Below are 25624 nucleotides of genomic sequence, written 5' to 3'. Positions count from 1 at the left end.
TCTTTATGCCAGCGTTTTGTAAAAAATTGGGAAATTTATCACAGGTAAGAGTAAATCCTTTTTGGGAAAGTAAAGTGGAAATAATTGTCAAAATTTTCTCTACCCCTATAAATGTATTATATAATCAGAAAAGCTTTCAATTACTTTACAAGATTGATTCTGACTTACTAGAAAGAAAAAAATTGTCCCTTTACTAAAAGAATAGTTTATGGAAGCTCGTGTAATTAACTATGAAACAACCAGCTGAACCGCAGTTCGGATTTACAGAATACTTGGCTAGAATTTCAAAATGCTGATAAATAAATTGAGTTTTCTGGTGTTAAATGAGAACAACCAATGGATGTGATTTAAAAAAATAGTAATAATACAAGGTATATGTTTTTGATTACTGTAGTGAGTTATTGATCCAAAGAATTTTTCTGTCATATTTTTAGCTGGGAAGGAGTTTCCTTGTAATTTCAGACAATTGGCAGCTTCCATTCATAGGTTTTCTATGTTTACCTGTGGATCGATATAAAGGATAATAGGTTGAACTTGATGGACTGGTATCTTTTATCATGAATTACATTACTTGGTTATTTCGTCACTCTTCATTCCAACTATTTTTCACAGTAATATGTGAGCCTGGTACCAAGTATAGTAATAATTGCAGAGCATCATTATTGTGGATTATTGAGTGTTTCAGTGTGTTATCACTACAATAATATGTAATAAGCCTTGACAAAACTACACACATTATAAGTGTGAAATTATGAAAGTATTTTTCATAACTAAATATTATTCTATTATGTTTAAGATGAATAATCATTACACTTCCAAAACTAAAATGATTAAAGCTGATGCATGTCCGTTCAATTGGTTTGAATATTTATGAGCCATTCTTCAAACAGAAAAAAATGTAAAAAAACATTCTTATCATTCTTATATTTGAGATATATTACAAAGTTTCAGAGTATTCATTAGATTTTGATTAGAATATAATATATGCAAAATACATATTAAACATTTAAATGATTAGCAATACGATAAAAGGTCAGACAGACCCATCTTTTTTTTCATTGTCAGTAACTAAATGCTTTAGGCCAAATTCACATGTCAAATGTTTCTTCCTATGCAAAAATAGATTTTCAGCAGTGTGTTAAATTCGGTTTTCTTTCACATTTTATCAGAGTAGCCATTTTTACCATATTTGTGTCATTCATCTCACATGAATAAAAGCTGTTTGAAGTTTCCCTAGCTTCTCCAAGCAGTGAATGAAAATCCAAAATGAAGTGGGTGCATTTCTGGACCCATCAACTTGAGTGGGAGAGTTTTTCCTGCAAATCAGAGCAAAGAAGGATATACCTCTCTCTTTTGCTTTATATGTTATGAGGATCGTTGATCACAAATAATATGGGATGCATATAGCCCAAGAAAACACTATCATCACAAGTACGAGAGAAACAGACATGTGAATGATTACTTATAGTTTCTGTTAATTATCTTTCCATTGAAAGTAAAGGTTTAATTAGCAATGAAATGGTAAGAAATAGCTATTAAATCAGCATGCAATAAGATAATAACTACATGTAGTACGTTATATTATTATAATATTGTATTTATCAAAAGACATTAGCACAGAAGTGTTTACACTTTCCGAGAAACAAACATAAGTCTTTCTTGTTCAAGGTAACAGAACTGCACAACATCAAAACTATAACACGATTGCCTCGAGAGACCAAGAAACATGCGGTAGCAATTATCTTTCATGATGAGACTTCAAAGACATTTGCCTGTGAGTCAGGTAAGCAATTACTACAATATTTGCTGTACAAGGAACCACAGTCTGTTTCAAAACAATAGTCTTAAACATGATGAATTATTTTATTTACACTGTGGAACCATGCAAGATTTTGACACTTTTTATGAAACAATGTATCATTTAATTTAAGAGCATTAATCTATCAATGACAATCCACGTTATATTCCTAAGACTATATATGACTGAGATATCATTAGACAAAATAGATATTGTGACTCGCTGGGATTCCCCAATGGTAAAATATTTAGACAAAAATATTTTAGAGAAACTTAAATATCGTAAAGCACTTTATTGCTGTAAGTAAAAAGGAGATTGTGTATGTGGCAAATATACCCTATTAGTGCAATTGCGTTGGTGTCGACAACTATCAAAAAGTCAAACTGTAAAGGAATTTATATTGGATATATTAGAATTTGCGTCAATTTTTGTTTAACCCCTTAGCGACCGCCGATACGCCTTTTAACGGCGGCCGCTAAGGGTACTTAAACCACAGCGCCGTTAATTAACGGCGCTGTGGAAAACGTAAATAGCACCCCCCAGAGGCCGATTTTCTCCGGGGTCTCGGCTGCCGGGGGTAGAGACCCCAGAGAACATGATTCGGGGGGGTTTTAACCCACCCCGCATTTGCGATCACCGGTAATTAACCGTTTACCGGCGATCGCAAAAAAAAAAAAAAAAACGCGATCTCTTTTTAATTTCTCTGTCCTCCGATGTGATCGCACATTGGAGGACAGAGAAAAGGGGTCCCAGGTGGCCCCCCAATACTCACCTAGCTCCCCCGATGCTCCTCGTGTCTCCCGGTGGGCGCCGCCATCTTCAAAATGGCGGGCGCATGCGCAGTGCGCCCGCCGGCCGGCACCGGGAGACTCTTTGGGGTCTCGGCTGCCGGGGGTAGCCGAGACCCCAAAGAGCATGATCGGGGTCGGTTTTACCGACCCCTGTTTTGCGATCGCCGGTAATTAACTGTTTACCGGCGACCGCAAAAAAAAAAAAAAAAAAGTGAAGTGTAATTCTCTGTCCTCTGATGTGATCGCACATCAGAGGACAGAGAAATAGGGGGATTCGGGGACCCTACAATACTCACCTGTGTCCCTGGATCCTCTTGCTGCTCCTCCTGGCCGCCGGCAGAAGAAAATGGTGGGCGCATGCCCAGTGCGCCCGCCATCTGTCTCCATCTGCCGGCCGGCAGGAGAACAGCAGTTGGGGCTAAAATTAGGGTTAGGGGTAGGGTTAGGGTTAGGGGTAGGGTTAGGGGTAGGGGTAGGGTTAGGGTTAGGGTTAGGGTTAGGGTTAGGGTTAGGGTTAGGGGTAGGGCTAGGGTTAGGGTTAGGGGTAGGGTTAGGGGTAGGGGTAGGGTTAGGGGTAGGGTTAGGGGTAGGGTTAGGTTAGGGTTAGGGGTAGGGGTAAGGGTAGGGTTAGGGGTAGGGCTAGGGTTAGGGCTAGGGTTAGGGCTAGGGTTAGGGCTAGGGTTGGGGCTAAATTTAGGGTTAGGGTTGGGGCTAAATTTAGGGTTAGGGTTGGGGCTAAATTTAGGGTTAGGCTTCTTTCACACTGACGTCGGTACGGGGCTGTCGCAATGCGTCGGCCCGACATACCGACGCACGTTGTGAAAATTGTGCACAACGTGGGCAGCAGCTGTAGTTTTTCAACGCATCCGCTGCCCAATCTATGTCCTGGGGAGGAGGGGGCGGAGTTACGGCCACGCATGCGCGGTCAGAAATGGCGGATGCAACGTCCAAAAAAACGTTTCATTGAACGTTTTTTTGTGCCGACGCTCCGCCAAAACACAACTGATCCAGTGCACGACGGACGCGACGTGTGGCCATCCGTCACGATCCGTCGGCAATACAAGTCTATGGGCAAAAAACGCATCCTGCGGGCACATTTGCAGGATCCATTTCTTGTCCAAAACGACGGATTGCGATGGAATACCAAACGACGCAAGTGTGAAAGTAGCCTTAGGGCTAGGGTTAGGGTTGGGGCTAAAGTTAGGGCTAGGGTTGGGGCTAAAGTTAGGGTTAGAGCTGGGATTAGGGTTAGGGTTTGGATTAGGGTTGGTATTATGGTTAGGGTTGGCATTAGGGTTACGCTTGGGATTAGGGTTAGGTTTGGGATTAGGGTTAAGGTTAGGGTTGTGATTAGGGGTGTATTGGGATTAGGGTTAGGTTTGAGGTTAGGGTTGAGATTAGGATTAGGGGTGTGTTGGATTTAGGGTTTTGATTAGGGTTATGGTTAGGGTTGACATTAGGGTTGTTTTGGGGTAAGGGTTGTGATTATGGTTAGGGTTAGTGATTAGGATTATGGATCAGGTTGGGATTAGGGTTAGGGGTGTGTAGGGGTTAGGGTTGGAGCTAGAATTGGGGGGTTTCCACTGTTTAGGTACATCAGGGGGTCTCCAAACACGACAGCCAATTTTGCGCTCAAAAAGTCAAATGGTGCTCCCTCCCTTCTGAGCTCTGCCGTGCGCCCAAACAGTGGGTTACCCCCACATATGGGGCATCAGCGTACTCGGGATAAATTGGACAACAACTATTGCAGTCCAATTTCTCCTGTTACCCTTGTGAAAATAAAAACTTGGGAGCTACAATATCTTTTTTGTGGAAAAAAAAAATATTTTTTTATTTTCACGACTCTGCATTCTAAACTTCTGTGAAGCACTTGGGCATTCAAAGTTCTCACCACACATCTAGATAAGTTCCTTGGGGGGTCTAGTTTACAAATTGGGGTCACTTGTGGGGGATTTCCACTGTTTAGGCACATCAGGTGCTCTCCAAACGCGACATGGCGTCTGATCTCAATTCCAGCCAATTCTACATTGAAAAAGTAAAACGGCACTCCTTCTCTTCCAAGCTCTGCGGTGCGCCCTAACAGTGGTTTACCCCCACATATTGGGTATCAGCATACTCAGGAGAAATTGCACAACAACTTTTTGGTCTAATTTCTCCTGTTACCCTTGTGAAAATAAAAATTTGTGGGCAAAAAGATCATTTTTGTAGAAAAAATGCGATTTTTTTTTCACGGCTCTACATTATAAACTTCTGTGAAGCACATGGGGGTTCAAAGTGCTCACCACACATCTAGATATGTTCCTTAAGGGGTCTAGTTTCCAAACTGGGGTCACTTGTGGGGGGTTTCCACTGTTTAGGCACATCAGAGGCTCTCCAAACGCGACATGGCGTCCAATCTCAATTCCAGCCAATTCTACATTGAAAAAGTAAAACGGCGCTCCTTCACTTCCAAGCTCTGCGGTGCGCCCAAACAGTGGTTTACCCTTACATATGGTGCATAAGCGTACTCGGGATAAATTGGACAACAACTATTGCAGTCCAATTTCTCCTGTTACCCTTGTGAAAATAAAAACTTGGGGGCTACAATATCTTTTTTGTGGAAAAAAAAATATTTTTTATTTTCACGACTCTGCATTCTAAACTTCTATGAAGCACTTGGGCATTCAAAGTTCTCACCACACATCTAGATAAGTTCCTTGGGGGGTCTAGTTTCCAAAATGGGGTCACTTGTGGAGGGTTTCTACTGGTTAGGTACATCAGGGGCTCTGCAAACGCAACATAATACCCGCAGACCATTCTATCAAAGTCTGCATTCCAAAACGGCGCTTCTTCCTTCCGAGCTCTGCCGTGCGCCCAAACAGTGGTTTACCCCCACATATGGGGTACCAGCATACTCAGGACAAATTGGACAACAACTTTTGGGGTCCAATTTCTCTTGTTACCCTTGTGAAAATAAAAACTTGGGGGCTAAAAAATCTTTTTTGTGGAAAAAAAATATTTTTTGTTTTCACGGCTCTGCATTATAAACTTCTGTGAAGCACTTGGGCATTCAAGGTTCTCACCACATCTAGATAAGTTCCATGGGGGGTCTAGTTTCCAAAATGGGGTCACTTGTGGGGGATTTCTACTGTTTAGGCACATCAGGTGCTCTCCAAACGCGACATGGCGTCCGATCTCAATTCCAGCCAATTCTACATTGAAAAAGTAAAACGGCGCTCTTTCTCTTCCAAGCTCAGCGGTGCGCCCAAACAGTGGTTTACCCCCACATATTGGGTATCGACGTACTCAGGAGAAATTGCACAACAACTTTAGTGGTCTAATTTCTCCTGTTACCCTTGTGAAAATAAAAATTTGTGGGCAAAAAGTTCATTTTTGTAGAAGAAATGCAATTTTTTTTTTCACGACTCTACGTTATAAACTTCTGTGAAGCACATGGGGGTTCAAAGTGCTCGCCACACATCTAGATAAGTTCCTTAAGGGGTCTAGTTTCCAAAATGGTGTCATTTGTGGGGGGTTTCCACTGTTTAGGCACATCAGGGGCTCTCCAAACGCGACATGGCGTCCAATCTCAATTCCAGCCAATTCTACATTGAAAAAGTAAAACGGCACTCCTTCTCTTCCAAGCTCTGCGGTGCGCCCTAACAGTTGTTTACCCCCACATATTGGGTATCAGCGTACTCAGGAGAAATTGCACAACAACTTTTGTGGTCTAATTTCTCCTGTTACCCTTGTGAAAATAAAAATTTGTGGGCAAAAAGATCATTTTTGTAGAAAAAATGCGATTTTTTTTTCACGGCTCTACATTATAAACTTCTGTGAAGCACATGGGGGTTCAAAGTGCTCACCACACATCTAGATATGTTCCTTAAGGGGTCTAGTTTCCAAACTGGGGTCACTTGTGGGGGGTTTCCACTGTTTAGGCACATCAGAGGCTCTCCAAACGCGACATGGCGTCCAATCTCAATTCCAGCCAATTCTACATTGAAAAAGTAAAACGGCGCTCCTTCACTTCCAAGCTCTGCGGTGCGCCCAAACAGTGGTTTACCCTCACATATGGGGTATCGACGTATTCAGGAGAAATCGCACAACAACTTTTGTTGTCTAATTTCTCGTTACCCTTGTGAAAATAAGAATTTGTGGGCGAAAAGATCATTTTTGTGTAAACAAAAGCGATTTTTTATTTTCACGGCTCTACATTATAAACTTCTGTGAAGCACTTGGGGGTTCAAAGTGCTCACCACACATCTAGATAAGTTCCTTAAGGGGTCTAGTTTCCAAAATGGTGTCACTTGTGGGGAGTTTCCACTGTTTAGGCACATCAGGGGCTCTCTAAACGTGACATGGCGTCCGATCTCAATTCCAGCCAATTCTGCATTGAAAAAGTCAAACGGCGCTCCTTCACTTCTAAGTTCTGCGGTGCGCCCAAAAAGTGGTTTACCCCCACATATGGGGTATTGGCGTATTCAGGAGAAATTGCATACAAAATTTATGGTTACATTTCTGTTTTTACATTTGTGAAAATAAAAAAATGGTTCTGAATTAAGATGTTTGCAAAAAAAAGTTAAATGTTCATTTTTTCCTTCCACATTGTTTCAGTTACTGTGAAGCACGTAAAGGGTTAATAAACTTCTTGAATGTGGTTTTGAGAACCTTGAGGGGTGTAGTTTTTAGAATGGTGTCACACTTCATTATTTTCTATCATATAGACCCCTAAAAATGGTGTTGTAAAAATGAGAAATTGCTGGTCAACTTTTAACCCTTATAACTCCCTAACAAAAAAAAATTTTGTTTCCAAAATTGTGCTGATGTAAAGTAGACATGTGGGAAATGTTATTTATTAACTATTTTTCGTGACATATCTCTCTGATTTAAGGGCATAAAAATGCAAAATTTGAAAATTGCAAAATGTTAAAAATTTTCGCCATATTTCCATTTTTTTCATAAATAATCGCAAATAATATCGAAGAAATGTTACCACTAACATGAAGTACAATATGTCCCGAAAAAACAGTCTCAGAATCAGCGGGATCCGTTGAAGCGTTCCAGAGTTATAACCTCATAAAGTGACAGTGGTCAGAATTGCAAAAATTGGCCTGGTCATTAAGTACCAAATTGGCTCTGTCACTAAGGGGTTAAAGTAATGGATTTAGAGTAAAGATATGCATAACCCTGGTCCAGCATCCATGTTAATACTCCATGGCAGCAAGATAAAGGCGCTACGAGCTTCCTTTGGCTGGTAATCCAATGCTGGCATCCTAAGCGTCTCTTGTTATTACTAGGACATGGCAACATTGCGGTTTTGTATTATATAAGGAAGGGAAATAACCAGCTCATCTGACCAAACAAGTGGATGGGAACCAAAACGACACAATGAAGACAATCCAAAAGGCAACAGATCGAATAAAAAAACGTAAACTTTAATAGTCTTCATTAAAATCATGTTAAAAGATGGCATGACCCAAAAGAGTGGAAATTCCCATTGGTAAGCAATTTAAAGCAGATTGATTTATTTAGAAGAAAAATACTTCTCACTTATAACCTTAACATAAAATGGCCGAACAGTGATTCAAAAACCCATTCCAAGTGGACACATCCTTCAACACACTGGATATATGACATGTTAAAATTACAAATATTATTTCCACGAGACAAATAGAAACAAACAAAGGAATTGCAGAATAATGTAAGATAAATATTTCTATTCTTTCACTAACATATTCCATCTGATAGTGAAAAAATAAATCTGTACATTTGTTTAAGCCACGTGGATAAGATGTATCCAACATGAGTATTCAATAGTCTTATCAGTTCCGAAGGGCTCGTCTGTGTTCGTGACCCCTAGGTAAGGAATTGACCCTTTACAGACCAAAGAATTCAAAGTTTTTAAACTGCCCCCATGTTCATTAAGAAACTGTTTAGACAGATTGGATGGATTTATAACATCCTTATTAACTGAATATCTGATATGCTCATTTATTCGCTGACGTAGTTTACGAGTTGTACATCCTATATACTTAATATTGCAATTCATACATTGAATGCAATATATCACAAGCTTGCTACTACAATTTGTGAATCATTTAGTGTGATAGCTCTCATCCTGGATAATAAGTTTAACCCCTTTGCGACCACCGATATGCAATAAAAAGGGGGCCGCTAAGGGTACTTATTCCCTCATTGCCATTCTCAAATGGCAATCAAGAATAAGTTTATAATGTCCCCCCGAGTTGGAAAATCTCTGTGGTCCTGGCTACCAGCTGAGACCCTGGAGAGCATGATCAGGGCTGGATATTCTGGTGTCCAATCAAGTGGCACAAAAAAAGTGTGCCTGTTAAAATCATTTCTCTCTCTCCTGACATTATATACATGTCAGAGGAGAGAGAAATGATGCCCCTGAGACCTCCTGGTATCTTTGCCATCCCCAGGTGCTCCTGATTCACCTCCCAGCCTAGCGTCATCTTCCTGGAAAAAAAAGGTGGGTGCATATGCAGTGCGCCCGCCGAGATCTGCCAGCTGGTACATGGCAACAATAGGAATTTTTCCTGTTGGTTCCTTTTGATCAGTGTGATAGACTCATCATACTGATCAAAATAAAAAGTAGTAAATTAAATTCCCCTTTGTGACCATTTTATTTAGATAAAAATTATAAAATATTTTTTTAATTGTTTAAATTGTTTGCTGTTGGGGATAGGGTTATGGTTAGGGTTGGGTTTAGGGTAGAGTTAGGATTAGGGTTGTGGTTAGGGCTAAGGTTGAGGTTAGAGTTGAGTTTAGGGTTGGGTTAGGGTTGGGGTTAGTGTGTGTTAGGGTTGAAGTTAGGGTTGGGGTTAGGTTTACAATTGTTTTTTTAAAAGTAAAAAAATTATGATATTATGGCTAGTGTTGAGCGCAAGTGCTCACTTCTCGAGTTAGAAATGGGTGCTCGGGTATACACAGAATATCTTTTGTCCCCTCATTTTCCTTTTGGGTGTCTAACCACCTCAAAACATGCGGGGCAGGGACTCAAGCACGTCACTTGAGAACTCACGATATTCGGTGCATACCCAAGCAACCAATGCAAACTGGAGTAGTGAGTAGAGTTGAGCGACTTTTACTTTTTTAGGATCGAGTCGGGTTTCACGAAACCCGACTTTGTCAAAAGTCGGGTCAGGTGGAATCGGCTGATTATTTCGAAAAGTCGGGGGCTGACCGAAACACGAAACCCAATGCAAGTCAATGGGGAATCAAAGTCGGCAGTGAGTGGAGGACAGGAAAACACCTACAGTGCCCATTTTAATGCCAAAAACATCAATTCTTATTTCTTAAGCTTGTCAATCTTAATTTACTTTATAATAATAGTTAGGCATTGAAAACAGGGGGTCATTTGGCTAAAGTTGTGGGGGGGGTAGGGCTGGCTCAAGATTTTCATGGGCCCAGGAAACACGGAATACGTCACGGCGGTGGAGCAGGGAGAGGTAAGTATTTCAACCTTGCAAGTGCTGCGATCTTAAGCAAGCAGGGTGGGCCCACTCGATGGCACTTGGCACTGGCACAGGGCCCCTCATAGTACAGCGGTGTGTTTGACAGCGGGTGGCGCCTCCCACTGCCAGAGACACTTTTGCATACTATGAGGGGCCCTGTGCCAGTGACGTCACCAACGAGTATGCCCCACACCTGATGAAGGAACCTGCACTTTCATTTGCACCTTCCTCTTTGTCCCCGTGTAAGGTGGTATAGTATGCGGGAAGGGGAACCTGACTTTCAGCAGGGTCAGATTCAGGCTGTGTAGAGTGCAAGGGGAATGCAGTGGTCTGGGTCAATGTACAAGCAGATTCATCTAGCAGTTGCTGCGCAATGGGCAGGATGAGGAGGAAACACAGATATAGGCCCAAGTAATAAAGTATTCTAAATGCAGTTCAAAATTGGTAACAGGACTAAACAGGCGGCATAGCTTTGTTCAGTGGAGGACAACTGTAATGAGTGGCGCAGACACAGTTAGTAGGCCCAAAATAAAAAAGTAAGCTAACAGCAGTTCAAAATTGGTAACAGGACTAAACAGGCGGCATTGCTTTGTTCAGTGAAGGACAACTGTAATGAGGGGCGCAGATACAGTTAGTAGGCCCAACAGTTAGTAGGCCCAAAATAAAAAAAGTAGGATAAATGCAGCTCAAAATTGGTAACAGGACTAAACAGGCGGCCTAGCTTTGTTCAGTGGAGGACAACTGTAATGAGTGGCACAGGCACAGTTAGTAGGCCCAAATGCAAAAGTAGGCTAAATGCAGTTCAAAATTGGTAACAGGACTAAACAGGCGGCATAGCTTTGTTCAGTGGAGGACAACTGTAATGAGTGGCGCAGACACAGTTAGTAGGCCCAAATAATAAAGTAGGATAAATGCAGTTCAAAATTGGTAACAGGACCAAATAGGCGGCCTAGCTTTGTTCAGTGGAGGACAACTGTAATGAGAGGCGCAGACACAGTTAGTAGGCCCAACTGAAAATGTAGGATAAATGCAGTTCAAAATTGGTATCAGGACTAAACAGGCGGCCTAGCTTTGTTCAGTGGAGGACAACTGTAATGAGTGGCACAGGCACAGTTAGTAGGCCCAAATGCAAAAGTAGGCTAAATGCAGTTCAAAATTGGTAACAGGACTAAACAGGCGGCATAGCTTTGTTCAGTGGAGGACAACTGTAATGAGTGGTGCAGACACAGTTAGTAGGCCGAAATAATAAAGTAGGATAAATGCAGTTCAAAATTGGTAACAGGACTAAATAGGCGGCCTAGCTTTGTTCAGTGGAGGACAACTGTAATGAGTGGCGCAGACACAGTTATTAGGCCCAAAATAAAAAAGTAGGCTAAATGCAGATCAAAATTGGTAACAGGACTAAACAGGCAGCATTGCTTTGTTCAGTGGAGGACAACTGTAATGAGTGGCGCAGACACAGTTTGTAGGCCCACAATAAAAAAGTAGGCTAAATGCAGTTCAAAATTGGTAACAGGACTAAACTGGCGGCATAGCTTTGTTCAGTGGAGGACAACTGTAATGAGTGGCGCAGACACAGTTATTAGGCCCAAAATAAAAAAGTAGGCTAAATGCAGATCAAAATTGGTAACAGGACTAAACAGGCAGCATTGCTTTGTTCAGTGGAGGACAACTGTAATGAGTGGCGCAGACACAGTTTGTAGGCCCACAATAAAAAAGTAGGCTAAATGCAGTTCAAAATTGGTAACAGGACTAAACTGGCGGCATAGCTTTGTTCAGTGGAGGACAACTGTAATGAGTGGCGCAGACACAGTTATTAGGCCCAAAATAAAAAAGTAGGCTAAATGCAGATCAAAATTGGTAACAGGACTAAACAGGCAGCATTGCTTTGTTCAGTGGAGGACAACTGTAATGAGTGGCGCAGACACAGTTTGTAGGCCCACAATAAAAAAGTAGGCTAAATGCAGTTCAAAATTGGTAACAGGACTAAACTGGCGGCATAGCTTTGTTCAGTGGAGGACAACTGTAATGAGTGGCGCAGACACAGTTAGGCCCAAAATAAAAAAGTTGGCTAAATACAGTTCAAAATTGGTAACAGGGCTAAACAGGTGGCATAGCTTTGTTCAGTGGAGGACAACTGTAATGAGTGGCCCAGACACGGTTAGTAGGCCCAAATATAAAAGTAGGCTAAAAGCAGTTCAAAATTGGTAACAGGACTAAACAGGCGGCATAGCTAGGTACTGGGGTGGGCTCCTCTGCTGAGTAGTAGACATTGGTAGTAGGCACAAAGTATTAACTGGTCTAAATGGAAGCCAGGGTCCCTGTATATTTTAACTATCATCTATCATTTCAACAAATTTGTATTGGCAGTGCCATTGATGGATTTAACAGCACAGTCGACACAGTGGTGGAGCAGGGAGAGGTAAGTATTGCAAGAGGTAGAGCACAGTTCGAGCTGGGCGGCGGTACTGGCACAGGGCCCCTCATATTACGACGGTGTGTCTGACGTTGGTTGTGCACCACCGCCATCAGAGACACTTCATTGTACTATGAGGGACCCTGTGCCAGTGCCGTCATCCAAGATAGGGTGCACCCACCTGTCCAGGCAAACGGCTCTTGCACGGGTGCTTGTGCCTGGTGGTGACCACGGCCCTGTGGGGGGAGTAAGCCCATTTAGGGAGGTATAAAAATGGCCTATGGTGGACATTCAGCAGCTGCAAATGGCGGAATTGGAGAAGTCAGTAATAGGAGGCCAAAAGCAAGACATTTTTCAGGCAAGCTATGTGTCAGCAGGAGAAGGTGGGGCAAAATAATTTGAAATCCATGATTGGTTCATTTGAATGAAGGTTAGACCATCAACATTCTGGGTAGCCAGACATGTCCTTTTTTCGGTCAGTATTGTACCAGCAGCACTGAAGACTTTTTCTGATAGCATATTCTGCCAATTCAGGCCAGGTGTCTATTTCAGATGCCCAGTAATCAAAGGCGAATGACCAAAGGGGAATGACCTGTGAGGGAGAACATCGATAAGGGAGGAAAAGTAGTTTGTAACCATACTGGACAAATGCTGTCTCCTGTCACTTTGAATCGATGCAGTGGCCGAAAGTGGCTGGATGATATATGAAAAAATACAAGGACTGTAGTACAATTTCAATCTCCCTACAATGATCTCAGGAAAAGTATGGCAGCAATAAAAAAGGACTGCTGCACACAAAAGTGTGCACAAATAAACAAGATAACTGTGCAGAAAGGAGCAACATGATTTTTGCTTTTAAAAATCAGTTGGTTTGCACAGCGGCGTGCAAAGAGCAATGCAGCTATCAGGGAGCCTTATAAGGCAGCCTAATAAGCTACAGAGCTGATGCACAAAAATATAGCCTCCACTGTCCCTGCAAACAAATGGTGGTGTTGGACAGTGGAAATCGCTACAGCACAAGCAGTTTCGGTGCTTAATCTTCCCTCCCTAACTATATCCCTTCTTCTGATAAAGCTGCGGCAACCTCTCCATATGCTACGATCGGCAGAAGTAAGATGGCGGCCGGCGTGCATGCCCCTTTATAGCCCCAGGGATGCCGCGGAAAGCAAGCCAATCACTGTCATGCCCTTCTCTAAGATGGTGGGGACCGAGACCTATGCGTCCTCCTTCATTGGCTGAAAAATGGCGCTGAAAGCATCATACAAAATGCGACTTTAGCGTGAAGATCACCGACCTCATGGCCGATCCCATGCTAGGATCAGGTCGGGTTTCATGAAACCCGACTTTGTCGATAGTCGGCGATTTTTGAATTTGTCCGATCCGTTTCGCTCAACCCTAGTAGTGAGCACTTGCGCTCAACACTAATAATGACATATTCAATATGATGACCTAATGTTATCAAATTATGTGTCGCACCTGTGAGGGCAAAATGCTCACTACTTCCCTAGATAAAAAACTTTAGGGGTGTGGTTTCCAAAATGGGGTCACTTGTGTTTCTCCAAACACAACTTTGTGGTCCCTAATTATTCTAGCAATTTTTACGTTCAAAAAATCAAATGGAGATATTTCCTTTCTGAGCCCTGCTGTGCGCCCAAACAGTAGATTTCCCCCACAAATAAGGTATCGGTGTATTCAGGAGAAATTGTGCAGCAAATTTTGGGGCCATTTTCTCCTGTTACCCATGAAAATGAAAGTTTGGGTCTAAAGTATATTTGTTGTGAAAAAAGTTAAAGGTTAATTTTTTCCTTTCTTCAGTTCCTATGAACCACGTGAAGGGTCAATAAACTTCCTGAATGTGGTTTTGAGAACCTTGCAGCTTTCAGAATGGTGTCACTTTAGGTTACTTTCTGCCCCTCAAAGTCACTTCAAATGTGATGTGGTCCCTAAAAAAAATGGTTTTGTAAATTTTGATGGAAAAATTAGGAATCACTGGAAAACTTTTAACCCTTCTAACCAAAAAATTATGTTTCAAAAATTCTGCTGATGTAAAGAAGACATGTGGGAAATGTTATTTATTAACTAATTTGCGTGACATATATCTCAGATTTAAGGGCAAAAGAATTAAAATTAGTTTGATAATTGTGACATTTTCAACATTTTTGCAAAATTTTTATTATTTTTTGCAAATAAACGCAAGTCATATCAAAGAAATTTTACCACTATCATGAAGCACAATTTGTCATGAAAGAAAAGTTTCAGAATCAGTAGGATATGTTGAAGCAATCCAGAGTTGTAACCACATAAAGTGACAGTTGTAAAAATTGTAAATTTGGCTTGGTCATTAAGGTTAAAATTGGATCGTCATTAAGGGGTTAATTTCCTTTGTTTGTTTTGTATTTGCACGAGATGCATTTATCAATACCGTGTTGTGAATTCTGTTGTCGAACTCCCTCCTGTGGTCGTGAACGGTACTTCGGTGAGTTCTGTCTATGAGCTCCCTCTGGTGGCTATGAGTGAAGCTGCTGCTTCTGAGGTTCCTTACACAGGTGACGTGGTTTATCCTTTGGTTGGCTGCTCTATTTTACTCCTCTCAGATCGTTACACCATGCCAGCTGTCAATGTTTTTGCATTGGTTCAGTTCGCTCCTGGATCTCTCTGGTGACCTGCCTTCTCCTGCAGAAGCTAAGTTCCTGATAGTCATTATTTGTTCACTGTTTTCTTGTCCAGCTGGTTATCATGATTTTGTCTTGCTAGCTGGAAGCTCTGGGATGCAGAGTGGCCCCTCCGCACCGTGAGTCGGTGCGGAGGTCTTTTTTGCACACTCTGCGTGGTCTTTTGTAGGTTTTTGTGCTGATCGCAAAGTTACCTTTCCTATCCTCTGTCTATTTAGTAAGTCTGGCCTCCCTTTGCTGAAACCTGTTTCATTTCTGCGTTTGTGACTTTCATCTTTACTCACAGTCATTATATGTGGGGGGCTGCCTATTCCTTTGGGGAATTTCTCTGAGGCAAGGTAGGCTTTATTTTCTATCTCTAGGGCTAGCTAGTCCTTAGGCTGTGACGAGGCGCCTAGGGAGCGTCAGGAGCGCTCCACGGCTATTTTTAGTGTGTGCGATAGAATTAGGGCTTGCGGACAGCAGAGCTCCCACATCCCAGAGCTTGTCCTGTATGAGTTTAACTATCAGGTCGGGTGCTCCTAACCACCAGGTCATAACAATACCGCACTTGTAGAAACCCATAGGTATAAATCAAGTTCTATCTACCCTATGCGGTTTCTGAGTAGACTGGGTGACAAAAGTCTTGATAAAGTAGTGAAATTTTTAGTAGAAAAAATGATTGATTTTTTATAATTTCTTTGAGACAACAATCATTGCATAGCATAGGTAGATTTTTTTTATAATATTCTTGATTTGTCCAATTTCCTTACTAAATGGCTTACAAAAACAATTTTATTTATTATTTCTGACATAGTTATTCATATATTTTGTACTGCTACTATTATAATTTATTAAATAATTTTCTGATCTCATTATCACTATTTTATTGACTTTATCTAAAATCCATTTTGGTTAACCTTGTTAATTTAGTCTATAACTAATAATATCCCTCTCTTTATTATATGGTTCCTCATCTGTGCAATTACACTTTGCTCCAATCATTTCTGATACTGGAATACCAATTTTTGTTTGTCTAGGATGACATGAATCAGGTCTAGTGATGAGCGAATAGTGAAATATTCAGATTTGGGAAAATCGGCACAAATACTTTCCAATATATGTGTATTTGTACCGAATAACGGATCCAATGCAAGTAAATGGGAAAGCCAAAAAAGTTTCCTGCTGGACCCAACAAACAGGTCTGGAGGCATGATAAAAAAAAAAGCTGAAATAGATGGGATACATAGATAGAGATGAAAAATCAGCAATTCATCTGCCATGTACAGTGAAATCACAGTATTACAAGTTAGAAAAGAATAGATAGAATAGATATACAGACATAGAATACATAGATATATAGATGTTAGTGACACACACATATATACAGTGGGGCAAAAAAGTATTTAGTCAGTCAGCAATAGTGCAAGTTCCACCACTTAAAAAGATGAGAGGCGTCTGTAATTTACATCATAGGTAGACCTCAACTATGGGAGACAAACTGAGAAAAAAAAATCCAGAAAATCACATTGTCTGTTTTTTTATCATTTTTTTTGCATTTTATGGTGGAAAATAAGTATTTGGTCAGAAACAAACAATCAAGATTTCTGACTCTCACAGACCTGTAACTTCTTCTTTAAGAGTCTCCTCTTTCCTCCACTCATTACCTGTAGTAAAGGCACCTGTTTAAACTTGTTATCAGTATAAAAAGACACCTGTGCACACCCTCAAACAGTCTGACTCCAAACTCCACTATGGTGAAGACCAAAGAGCTGTCAAAGGACACCAGAAACAAAATTGTAGCCCTGCACCAGGCTGGGAAGACTGAATCTGCAATAGCCAACCAGCTTGGAGTGAAGAAATCAACAGTGGGAGCAATAATTAGAAAATGGAAGACATAAAAGACCACTGATAATCTCCCTCGATCTGGGGCTCAACGCAAAATCCCACCCCGTGGGGTCAGAATGATCACAAGAACGGTGAGCAAAAATCCCAGAACCACGCGGGGGGACCTAGTGAATGAACTGCAGAGAGCTGGGACCAATGTAACAAGGCCTACCATAAGTAACACACTACGCCATCATGGACTCAGATCCTGCAGTGCCAGACGTGTCCCACTGCTTAAGCCAGTACATGTCCGGGCCCGTCTGAAGTTTGCTAGAGAGCATTTGGATGATCCAGAGGAGTTTTGGGAGAATGTCCTATGGTCTGATGAAACCAAACTGGAACTGTTTGGTAGAAACACAACTTGTTGTGTTTGGAGGAAAAAGAATACTGAGTTGCATCCATCAAACACCATACCTACTGTAATGCATGGTGGTGGAAACATCATGCTTTGGGGCTGTTTCTCTGCAAAGGGGCCAGGACGACTGATCCGGGTACATGAAAGAATGAATGGGGCCATGTATCGTGAGATTTTGAGTGCAAACCTCCTTCCATCAGCAAGGGTATTGAAGATGAAACGTGGCTGGGTCTTTCAACATGACAATGATCCAAAGCACACCGCCAGGGCAACGAAGGAGTGGCTTCGTAAGAAGCATTTCAAGGTCCTGGAGTGGCCTAGCCAGTCTCCAGATCTCAACCCTATGGAAAACCTTTGGAGGGAGTTGAAAGTCCGTGTTGCCAAGCGAAAAGCCAAAAACATCACTGCTCTAGAGGAGATCTGCATGGAGGAATGGGCCAACATACCAACAACAGTGTGTGGCAACCTTGTGAAGACTTACAGAAAACGTTTGACCTCTGTCATTGCCAACAAAGGATATATTACAAAGTATTGAGATGAAATTTTGTTTCTGACCAAATACTTATTTTCCACCATAATATGCAAATAAAATGTTTAGAAAACAGACAATGTGATTTTCTGGATTTTTTTTTCTGTTTGTCTCCCATAGTTGAGGTCAACCTATAATGTAAATTACAGACGCCTCTCATATTTTTAAGTGGTGGAACTTGCACTATTGCTGACTGACTAAATACTTTTTTGCCCCACTGTATATATATATATGTATATATATATATGTGATAACACGCACCTGGTGTCGCAGGGGGTTTTGCCTAGGGGAAGCTGTAGGACAGACGGAGGAGACTGACCAGCCGGAAGGTTGAACAGATGCTGCAACATCAAGTGTGAGCAGGACCTGAGACCTAGCAGGGATCACGGTGTCAGGAGAGACAATGGAGGTGGAGACAGCAGGCAATCGGGAGGATGGAAGTTGGCAGAGACTGCTGTACAGAGAGGGAGAGAACGGGACGTTGTGTCAGTATTCTGGGTTTTTCAAGTCACCTTGTGAATGATTTTGCCCTATGTTAAGATGGAGTTTGCTGTTTTTGTCTGCCCTACTTCCTGTTTGCTTTTTTAAAACCTGGCTCAGGTGTCAGCCTCTTTGCTGGAGTAGTCTGCTTCCGTTTCCTCTTCAGCTCAGCTGCTTGTTCTACTGTGCTTCTACCCATGGCTCTGGACATTCTCTGCCTATGTAAGCTACACTCTCAGTCCATTAGCTTTGGAACTTAACCCTTGGTTCACTCCTCCTGGTAAGAACTGGTTTTTGAACTGTGTTTTGGAACTATGTTGCTGGACTGTGTTTTTGCTACTTAGTCCTTCATTTACTCTCCCCAGTGGGAGCTACTGGAATTTACACCAATATAATACTTTAATGTGAACTTGTTCTGAACTTACCCGTGTTCATGCCACACCTGGGATTAACCTGAGAACTTGTTTCTGGACTTACCCATGTTCATGCCACACCTGGGATTAACCTGAGGACTTATTTTGGACTTCCCTGTGTTTACTACATACCTGGATTTGACTCTTTCTGCACCAACAGTGTTTTGGATCTGCACCACTTCACCTGTCACACTCACCTTGCCGAGGACTCAGCCCTAAGAACTCTTCCAATTTGCGGTATATGGTTAAGGGACTTGTTTCATTGCGGGTTATCAGTATATTGTTTTGGGTGTTATTGCTAAGGTACAAATACACTATTTGCACTAAAGAAACCCATCTTTGTCTGTTCATTGCTCCACGTTACCAGAATCCTAGAGTTCCTACAATAGTATTACACGTTGTCAGAGATAAGCAAGAGGGTCTAATGCTGGACAGGAGCGTGGCATCCGGAGGGCAAGACTTGTGCATGGTCAGGGGCGAGACGAGGGGTCATGAAACCAGAGAGAACTAAACGGTACCAAAATGGAAGATGGAAGCATAAGTCAGGGAACAAACCAGGTCATACACAGTAACGATCACACATACAGAGAAAAAATGATTATAACAGAGTAACTGAGGTCAGCTGCTCAAGCCGAGCGAACAGAAGTGTTAGGCCGGCGTCACACATGCGAGTTTTACGGACGTAAGAGCGCAGAATCTACGTCCGTAAAACTCGCAAAAAATACGGCACAATTATTCTCTATGCCCCTGCTCCTATTTGCCGTATTTTACTGATCAGTATTATACGGCTTTCTACGGCCGTACAAAATCGCAGCATGCTGCGTTTGTCACCGTACTGCGCAAGAAATACGCCAATGAAAGTCTATGGAAGCATGAAAAATACGGATTACACACGGACAAGCAGTGTGACTTGCGAGAAATACGCAGCGCTGTTAGTGAGAAAAGCCGGTAATTCAGTGCGGTGTACAGTAAAATCACACTGACAGCTTACAGTAGAATAGGTAGAATAAATGTGTACACATAGAATAGGTATATATATATATATATGTCAGTGAGACACATATATGTATATATATTAATATTTATTCCAGCGCTAGACAGCTTGAAAGCCGGTAATTAAATTACCGGCTTTTTCCTTCTCCTTCCTAAAACCCGACATGATTTGAGACATGGTTTACATACAGTAAACCATGTCTTCTCTCCATTTTTTTTGCAGATTCCACACTACTAATGTCAGTAGTGTATATCTGCAAAATTTGGCCGTTCTAGCTCTTAAAATAAAGGGTTAAATGGCGGAAAAAATTGGCGTGGGCTCCCGCGCAATTTTCTCCGCCAGAGTAGTAAAGCCAGTGACTGAGGGCAGATATTAATAGCCTGGAGAGGGTCCATGGTTATTGGCCCCCCCCTGGCTAAAAATATCTGCCCCCAGCCACCCCAGAAAAGGCACATCTGGAAGATGCGCCTATTCTGGCACTTGGCCACTCTCTTCCCATTCCCGTGTAGCGGTGGGATATGGGGTAATGAAGGGTTAATGCCACCTTGCTATTGTAAGGGGACATTAAGCCTAATTAATAATGGAGAGGCGTCAATTATGACACCTATCCATTATTAATCCAATTGTAGTGAAGGGTTAAATAAAACACAAACACATTATTTAAAATTATTTTAATGAAATAAAAACAATGGGTGTTGCAGTATTTTATTCAACGCCCAATCCAGTCACTGAAGACCCTCGTTCTGTGAGTAAAAAAACATAATAAAGCAACAATATACTTACCCTCCGCAGATCTGTAACGTCCAACGATGTAAATCCTTCTGAAGGGGTTAAAACATTTTGCAGCAAGGAGCTGTGCTAATGCAGGCTGCTCCTCGCTGCAAAACCCCAGGGAATGAGGCTAAAAATAGATCAATGATCTATATTTAGCTTTATTTGCGGTGAGGCGCCCTCTGCTGGCTGTTCATAGATCGTGGGAAATTACCTAGAAAGCCAGGGAGCCAGGGAGCTTTCTAGGTAATTTCCCACGATCTATGAACAGCCAGCAGAGGGCGCCTCACCGCAAATAAAGCTAAATATAGATCATTGATCTATTTTTAGCCTCATTCCCTGGGGTTTTGCAGCGAGGAGCAGCCTGCATTAGCACAGCTCCTTGCTGCAAAATGTTTTAACCCCTTCAGAAGGATTTACATCGTTGGACGTTACAGATCTGCGGAGGGTAAGTATATTGTTGGTTTATTATGTTTTTTTACTCACAGAACGAGGGTCTTCAGTGACTGGATTGGGCGTTGAATAAAATACTGCAACACCCATTGTTTTTATTTCATTAAAATAATTTTAAATAATGTGTTTGTGTTTTATTTAACCCTTCACTACAATTGGATTAATAATGGATAGGTGTCATAATTGACGCCTCTCCATTATTAATTAGGCTTAATGTCCCCTTACAATAGCAAGGTGGCATTAACCCTTCATTACCCCATATCCCACCGCTACACGGGAATGGGAAGAGAGTGGCCAAGTGCCAGAATAGGCGCATCTTCCAGATGTGCCTTTTCTGGGGTGGCTGGGGGCAGATATTTTTAGCCAGGGGGGGGCCAATAACCATGGACCCTCTCCAGGCTATTAATATCTGCCCTCAGTCACTGGCTTTACTACTCTGGCGGAGAAAATTGCGCGGGAGCCCACGCCAATTTTTTCCGCCATTTAACCCTTTATTTTAAGAGCTAGAACGGCCAAATTTTGCAGATACACACTACTGACATTAGTAGTGTGGAATCTGCAAAAAAAATGGAGAGAAGACATGGTTTACTGTATGTAAACCATGTCTCAAATCATGTCGGGTTTTAGGAAGGAGAAAGAAAAAGCCGGTAATTGAATTACCGGCTTTCAAGCTGTATAGCGCTGGAATAAATATTAATATATATACATATATGTGTCTCACTGACATATATATATATATATACCTATTCTATGTGTACACATTTATTCTACCTATTCTACTGTAAGCTGTCAGTGTGATTTTACTGTACACCGCACTGAATTACCGGCTTTTCTCTATAATATATGTGTCTACTGACATATATATATATATATATATATATATATATAGACAGTATATATATATTTTCTTTTCTTTTTGGGACACATGGATCACTTCTATAGCGGTATGTTGGTTTTGCTAGCCTGCGAGAAAACCACGCAGTACGGATGCCATACGGATTACATACGGAGGATGCCATGCGCAAAAAACGCTGACACACCCTGCCTACGGAGGAGCTACGGACCACTTTTTTCGGGACTTTTCAGTGTATTACGGCCGTAATATACGGACCGTATTGTTTTACGCTGTGTGTGACGCCGGCCTTACCGACACCGAACCCAGGAAGTACCATAATTAAATAGCTGCCCATGAACCAGAGAGAAGCGAACTAAATTAACCCTGAACTGACCAGGACGGAAAAGGAACAACTTTGTCCTGAATCATGCAGTACCCCCTCTCAATGGGGGGCCACCGTACCCAAGGTTTCTCAGGAAATCTGTCATGAAAGGACCGAACCAAATGGTCAGCATGTACTGATCGGGCTGGAACTCAAAATCGCTTCTCTGGGCCATAACTCTTCAAATTCACAAGATACTGAAGAGTACGGCAGACCATCCTAGTATCCAAAATACACTTCACCTCATATTCCATCTGACCATTGACTGAGACAGATGGCGAGGGAGCTAACGACCCTTCCTCAACAGTCCCCAATGGTTTCAAAAGGGCCTTCAGAAGATGCAACCGAAACGCCGCCGGGTTAACTGCCTTGGTGATTTCATAAGGGCCAATAAACTTAGGCTTCAGTTTCGCAGAAGGAACCTTAAGTTTAATGTTCTTAGTGGACAGCCAAACCTTGTCCCCAACCCAGAACATAGGTCCCACTGCCCGTCTTCTGTCAGCAAAAAATATATATTTCCTCTCAGCCTCCCCAATATTTCTCTGGACTTCCCACCACAACTCCCCCAACCGCTGTGCCACCCTAACAGCCCCAGGAACTCCCCGAAATGTGGATTGAACCCATAATTGCAGAAGAGCAGGTGCAAGCCCGTAGAGTTATTAACATGGGTATTGAATGCAAATGCTGCTAATGACAAGGCATCACACCAGTCATGCTGCCTAGCCATGGATAAACAATGCAGAATTTGCTCCAAAGACTGGTTGATCCGCTCAGTCTGACCATTGGTCTCTTGATGGTATGCTGATGAAAAGGATGAGCAACACCCAACCTCTTGTAAAATGCTCTCCAAAACCTGGACACAAACTGCACTCTCCGATCAGACATCACACTCAAGGTCACCTCATGCAATTGAACCACATGCTGCACAAACAACCTGGACAAGGTTTTCACAGAGGGCAAAAGCCACCAAAGGTACAAAATGTGCTTGTTTGCCAAACCTGTCCACCACCACTTATATGACAGAAATGCCCTTGGAAGTAGGAAGATTGGTGATAAAATTCATGGACAAATGGGTCCATGGTCTATCAGGAATTGGCAAAGGCACCAATTCCCCGGCCGGCCAGTTGTGGGAGCTCTTAGCACGGGCACAAACCTCACAAGCAGACACAAACTTCCCCACATCAGAAGTAAGTGAGGACCAGCAAAAAACGCTCACAATGGCCCCATGAGTAGCTGAGATCCTAAGATGTCCACTTAGAGCTGAATCATGGAACTACCGGAGAACCCAGAGATGAAACTGAATCGGAACAGTTTATCAGTCGGAGGGGCCTGTGACTGAGTCTCCCGAATCTCTCGCTCCAACTCAGATGACACATCAGCCACCACCACCTCTGGTTGAAGAATGGAGGATGGTGGTTTAGGGGAGACACCTGATCCAGATTCTGGGACAAGGCATCGGTCCCAACTTTCTTGGACCCTGGATGAAAAGTGATCAAGAACTGGAACCGGGAAAAAAAGCAACAACCTGGCCTGCCTCACGGTCAATCTTTTGGCATACTCAATATACGAATCTGGTTGAATCAGAGTCGGGGAAGTCATAAAACAGTTTTTCAAAGACAAAAATGCCACCACAGCTGAGGCTGACCAGTTCTTGACATCAGCCACCTTCTGCGTCAAATCAGTGAGGGGCTTGACCACCTGCATTAACCCCCTAATAAACCTCCAATAATAATTAGCGAATCATAAGAAGCATTGAAGTCCTTTCAGATCACGGGGCTGAACCCAATGCACAATGACATGAACCTTTTTGGATCCATATGAAACCCCTCAACGGACATAATGAACCTCAAGAAAGACAGTTCCTGAATGAAAAACAAACATTTCTCTAATTTGGCGAAGAGCTGGTTCTCCCGGAGTCTCTGGAGATCTGCGCAAAGATGACCAATATGAGCCTGCTTATCAGACAAATAGATCAGAATATCATCTAAATATATAACTACAAAACGCCCAATAAAATCAGAGAACACATAATTAATGAAATTTTGAAAGACTGCTGAAGCATTTGTCAAACCGAAAGGCATCACCAAGTTTTCAAACAGCCCCTTGGTGGTGAGGAACACAGTCTTCCATTCATCCCCCTCCCATACCCATATCAGGTTATATGCCTCCTGCAAGTCCCGCAACTGAGAAAACCATTTGGCCCCAGACAATTGATTACACAAATCAGGAATGAGTGGAAGAGGGTATGTGTTTCTTACAGTGATCTTATTAAGTTCTTGAAAGTCGAGGCATGAGCGGAGACCACCATCTATTTTTTTTTACAAAAAAGAATCCTGCAGCTTCAAGAGAAACAGAAGGGTGGATGTGTCCCTTGCGGAGACTCTCAGATATATACTCTTTCATGGCGGCCCGCTCAGGACCAGAAAGGTTAAATAAACGGGCCTTAGGCAACTTCGCACCTGGAATCAGGTCTATGGCACAATCAAAAGGGCGATGCGGTGGTAAAACCTCGGCCTCACTTTTGGAGAACATGTCCTCGAAATTCTTCAGGTACTCCAGAATACCCTCCAGACCAATGGACGACACAGATGCAGAAATCAGACATTTATTTGCACAATTCGGACCCAATTTAAGAATCTCCCTGGATTCCCAGTCAGTGACAGGGTTATGACACTGCAATCAAGGGAACCCCAAAACTAAACCCACAGGAAGATTGTCCAAAACAAAAGAGGCTATGCACTCCAAATGTACAGGGTCCACCTTGAGGATGAATTTCTCATAACCAGAACTGATTCCATCCTTGCTGAGAGGTGTAGAGTCTATAGCCACAACCTTTAAGGGAGTCCCCAACCTAACTGTCCCTATCTTACAATGGGCCACCAACTTTGAGTCAATCAAGTTCACTGAAGACCCATAACCCACAAATGCCGAAGAAAGGAAAAAGCAGTTGTCCACACCAAGTTCCACTTTTAGCAATAATTTGAAAACCAAGGAAAAATGTACCTGAGGGTTTGGGTAGCCTCCTTGACTGCTGGCCAGAACTAGATGTTTCCTGACACCTTGGAAACTGCTGGACAGGAGTGACAGTCCTTTCTCCAATGTCCTGGGCACCACAATAAAAACAGAGTTTGTTCTCCGTTCGACATCTTGTCTCTCATTCCTTCATGGAGATGGCCCCCACCTCCATGGGCTTGACAGATGGTGAGGTTTCAGGTTTAATCAGGAACAAGGGAGCCTCATGTTGCACCATGCCTCTCTCTCACAGTCTGCGATCCATGCGGACGGCCTGCGTCATAGCCTGCTCCAGAGAGTCAGGTGGTGCATGCATAGCCAAAGTGTCCTTTAAATGCTCGGACAGCCTCCTATGGAATACAACTCTGAGTGCCGGGTCGTTCCAGGATACCTCTGC

The 25624-nt window shown here is 42.4% G+C and overlaps 1 protein-coding gene across 1 annotated transcript in view; it reads left to right on the top strand.

Annotated features, from left to right (window-relative positions):
* Nucleotides 1–25624, top strand: part of DOK6 (docking protein 6) — a 1072099-nt gene that overhangs the window by 538395 nt on the left and 508080 nt on the right. Inside the window, exon 3 of the mRNA XM_069730985.1 lies at nucleotides 1669–1783. Within this exon, the coding sequence (XP_069587086.1) occupies nucleotides 1669–1783 (115 nt within the window). The remainder of the gene's footprint in view (nucleotides 1–1668; nucleotides 1784–25624) is intronic.

This window comes from Ranitomeya imitator, chromosome 6 (assembly GCF_032444005.1).
Source record: "Ranitomeya imitator isolate aRanImi1 chromosome 6, aRanImi1.pri, whole genome shotgun sequence".
Lineage (NCBI taxonomy): Eukaryota > Metazoa > Chordata > Amphibia > Anura > Dendrobatidae > Ranitomeya > Ranitomeya imitator.
This window is presented reverse-complemented; position numbering and strand designations above follow the sequence as displayed.